The 3,732-nt window shown below is 38.5% G+C and overlaps 1 protein-coding gene across 1 annotated transcript in view; it reads right to left on the bottom strand.

Moving 5' to 3' along the window:
• LOC106753602 (protein FAR1-RELATED SEQUENCE 5-like) overlaps positions 1-1,430 on the bottom strand; it is a 2,707-nt gene extending 1,277 nt beyond the window's left edge. The window contains exon 1 of the mRNA XM_014635422.1: positions 185-1,430. Within this exon, the coding sequence (XP_014490908.1) occupies positions 185-1,430 (1,246 nt within the window). The remainder of the gene's footprint in view (positions 1-184) is intronic.
• Between the last annotated feature and the right edge of the window lie 2,302 nt (positions 1,431-3,732).

The raw sequence follows: 3,732 nt of genomic DNA, 5'->3' as shown, positions 1-3,732 counted from the left end.
GGTGATTGGGACCCACAACCAATCGTGGTGTTTAGGGAGGAGAAGTCAGCCTGTGTTTCTTTTTGTGCCTTAACCCTAAGTGCATTGTCAAATTGAACCACAAACTGATGTAGTGTGGTGCTTGAATTTATAAACCCATCAAAAAAGGCATTCATACCCTCACTTCGTTGTGTGGTTGACATACCTGCCCAAAATTGACTCCTTAAATAACATGGAACCCATTTCTTTCTTTCCTCATAAAGATTACTTAACCAGTCATTCCGTTCCAATCCATGCTTTGTAAGAAGATCTTCCCATCCAATCTCAAAGTCGCTTGGCGATCCACAGTCATAGATGAGCGCATGTATATCCGCTTTAATGGCAACGTAATTTTTGTAGCTTTGAAATTTTTCAGGCAACTTCTTCATTATGTGCCATAGACACCATCTGTGTCTGGTATTTGGGAAAACCTCTTCAATGGCATTTGCCATTGCCCTGCATTGATCCGTTATAATGGCTAGTGGGGCCTTATTTCCCATGCATCTCAACCAAGATTCAAACAACCACACAAATGATGCAGTGTCTTCGGAAGAAAGCAAACCACATCCAAGCAAAATTGAGTGACCATGATGGTTAACGCCTACAAATGGCGCAAAGGGCATGTCATACTTATTTGTCAAGTAAGTGGTGTCAAAGGACACAACATCACCAAATTCTTCACAAGCTGCTATACTTCTTGCGTCTGCCCAAAACACACTACATATTCTATTCCCTTCATCCAATGCAATGTCATAGAAGAAGTCATTGTTCAATGCTTTCATGGATGAAAANTGTTTTAGAAGGGCTTGACCATCACCGTCCTTACATAAAGATTTTCTGTGTTTCACAATGTAGTTCCGTGCATCACGTTCTACGAAATCCATATTCTCAAATCCACCAACATCACTAACAATGCTAAGGAAACTCTTGTTAATGCGAACTCCCGCATCATCGTTGACTTGCAACGTATGCTTAGCTTGCATGCTAATTTTTCTATTCCCAGGAATCAACTTAGATGTATTAGGGCATAGTTCATGACTGTGATCTAACACGACGCTCTTTATGACCCAATAATTATCTTTCCTTCCAACGGTGATGCTAGCTGGACATTGATTTGTTTGACTTGCATGTGTTTTGACCTCTGGCTTAATGGAAGAAACATATTTGCCTTCTCTGGAGCAAACTAATCGCAAATAGTACACATTATTGTCATGATCCTTCTTTGATGATCTTGTCCTCACAGCAAAACCACATGTAATGGCGTAATTTGTGTAGAATTTCTTGGCATCTTCCAGTGATTCAAAACACATATTTATCTTAGGTTCGTTGTCTATAAACATTTCATTAGGTTCAGCACCCTCTTCATAGCAATGAGGCATGTCTTTATCATGACTTCTGCTTGTATCCCTCATACTTAGGAGTCAGAAATCTGATACATAAATAGAATAAACTATAACATATTTGGGGACAAAAATCAGAACTTTTCAATGAAATTTGGTTCACATTCCTATATAACACCCCAGGTAAATAACGGGCCCTAACAATGAAGAAGATAGAATGAAAATAACTGAAGACATTAATACCTTTCCTTTTGTGGCTTAACGGAAGTTGTTGTGCCCCTCACCTGCCAACTATACACCGTATCTCCTTAAATGATGTTGCAGCATTCTTCACCAAACTCCATTAACACTATGCCTTCAATGAACACAGCTAGGTTGTTGAACCAAGTTAAGGTGGAAAAGTAATGGTAGCTGATGGAAACTTTTTGGAGGGAAGAGTGTCCCTTGGAATGGCTTGAAGAAAAAGTAACAACTTCTTTTCCAAATCACAATCCAAGATTTGTTTAACCTCTTTGCATTTAATTGTGACATTAAAAAGGTTTTTCTCTCTCCTGACCCCCATTAAATGCAGCTCACTTTCTCTTCCAAGCATTTAATGCAACGTCAATCAAGCTAATTCTTACACTCTTCTTTCACTAAAATGTCACATTACGTGAGGAGGGGGGTCATAGGGCTTTTATCATCATTAAAACCTACATCAAAGTAGAAATAAAGTTACTTTATATTTTTTTTTTACAATAAATTATAGCATGCACTTCTCTTTATATATCTGAGTCAAACCCTAACCTTGTTTGCATCAAACACTGCATTGTATTCCTGGGTGAAGTTAGTCATGAGTTCATTTATACTTTGTGTATTCTTTATTGACGTCGTTGTTCTCCATGGCATGTTTTACTTTGTTATAACCTTCATTCGGACTCAGTTGCAGGTTTCCAAAGGAGTTCCATGGATGCTTGGGAAGACCTCGTCTATGATGATGACGTTCTGGAGTCATTTCTTAAGAAATGTGATTCTTCATCCTCTCTTATACCTGGTCCTGCGGGTAATGTTCAGGCGGCCATGCTGAATAGGACAATTAATTTGGGGGAAAAATCTACACAGGAATTTGCTAATGATGTTGCAAAGGCAACATATGAAAGAGATTTCACCTCCAATGCATGGAAGTGGGCTGAAATGTTCATTGAACACCACGGTACAAACAATAGAACTGATAACAATGTGGTTTAGTAATATAATTGCTTACTAAGATTATGTGTAATTACATGCAGGTCTTGTGACTGATGGGAAAATAGAGAACATCAATTCACTAAAAGAAGCAAAGGGAATGGCNTGTCTTCCGCTTGTTGCTTGCTTAATAAAGGAATGCAAGCCTACAGGTCTGGGGGACATGCAGTTGACTGTGAAGGTAATGTTCTTCGTAATGAATTAATTGTCTTACCTTAAATAGTACCTAATCTATGATTGAATGGGACCAGGATCCATCAAGTACAATGAAGGCTTCACTGCACCATAAAGTTCTTGAAGATCCTGAGTTTGGAGATAACCTTCGAGTTGGATCTGTGATGATACTTAACCTTGTAAACCAATCATGCACTGCCTCATTTTAAATTTGTGATTTAATTACACATAATGCGCTTTGTTATACTACTTATATATTTAACTATTAATTGTTTTCATCTTTGTTCAAATAGGTTAAATCCTTTTGTGCCTTTAGGCCGAACCACTACCTCAATATTGTTCACCGCAATGTAGTCAAGGTATTTCCCCCTGAAATTAATACTCCATCTGCTGAACTGGTGAAGGAAACTCCAAAACCGGTCATTCGACTTCCAATGTGGGCTGAGAACAATGACCAAGTGGATGCCATCCTCCGTAAATTTGTTCGACCAACTGATCAACCATCNACATCTACCAATCAACACCCAACTGAGCAACCACCAATATCCAGTCATGGACCACCATCATCATCGAATGTACCACCAAACGACCAACCATCGACATCAGTGAATCAACCACACTAGTTAAATTGACATATGCTCTTAAATCTATATTAGTATGTTATGAACTCTAAAATTCCTGCTTGGATGACTGTAATTTTAGTAAACTAGACTACTTCAATATTCTGTGGACGATTGAATATTTTGAACATGTCATGTAAACATGTCAGTGTAATCAGGCTATGGACCTTAATCGAATTATGTTTTGTTGTTTTCTAAGGTAAAGAAAAACTCAATTCACCTTTGCTCCCTGTCTTTATCCTTATTGGTAAATTGGTTCCAAATTGATGTCGAAATCTAAAAACAACCAAAGTAACCCGTGGTCCTCCACGTGACCACTGGTGGTCCTTTCTGTGCAACAGGATGTCCAAATTCCA

The sequence above is a fragment of the Vigna radiata genome, unplaced genomic scaffold (genome assembly GCF_000741045.1).
Source record: "Vigna radiata var. radiata cultivar VC1973A unplaced genomic scaffold, Vradiata_ver6 scaffold_134, whole genome shotgun sequence".
Classification (NCBI taxonomy): Eukaryota; Viridiplantae; Streptophyta; class Magnoliopsida; order Fabales; family Fabaceae; genus Vigna; species Vigna radiata.
Note: the sequence above shows the minus strand (reverse complement) of the source record. Positions and strands in the feature narration are given on the sequence as shown.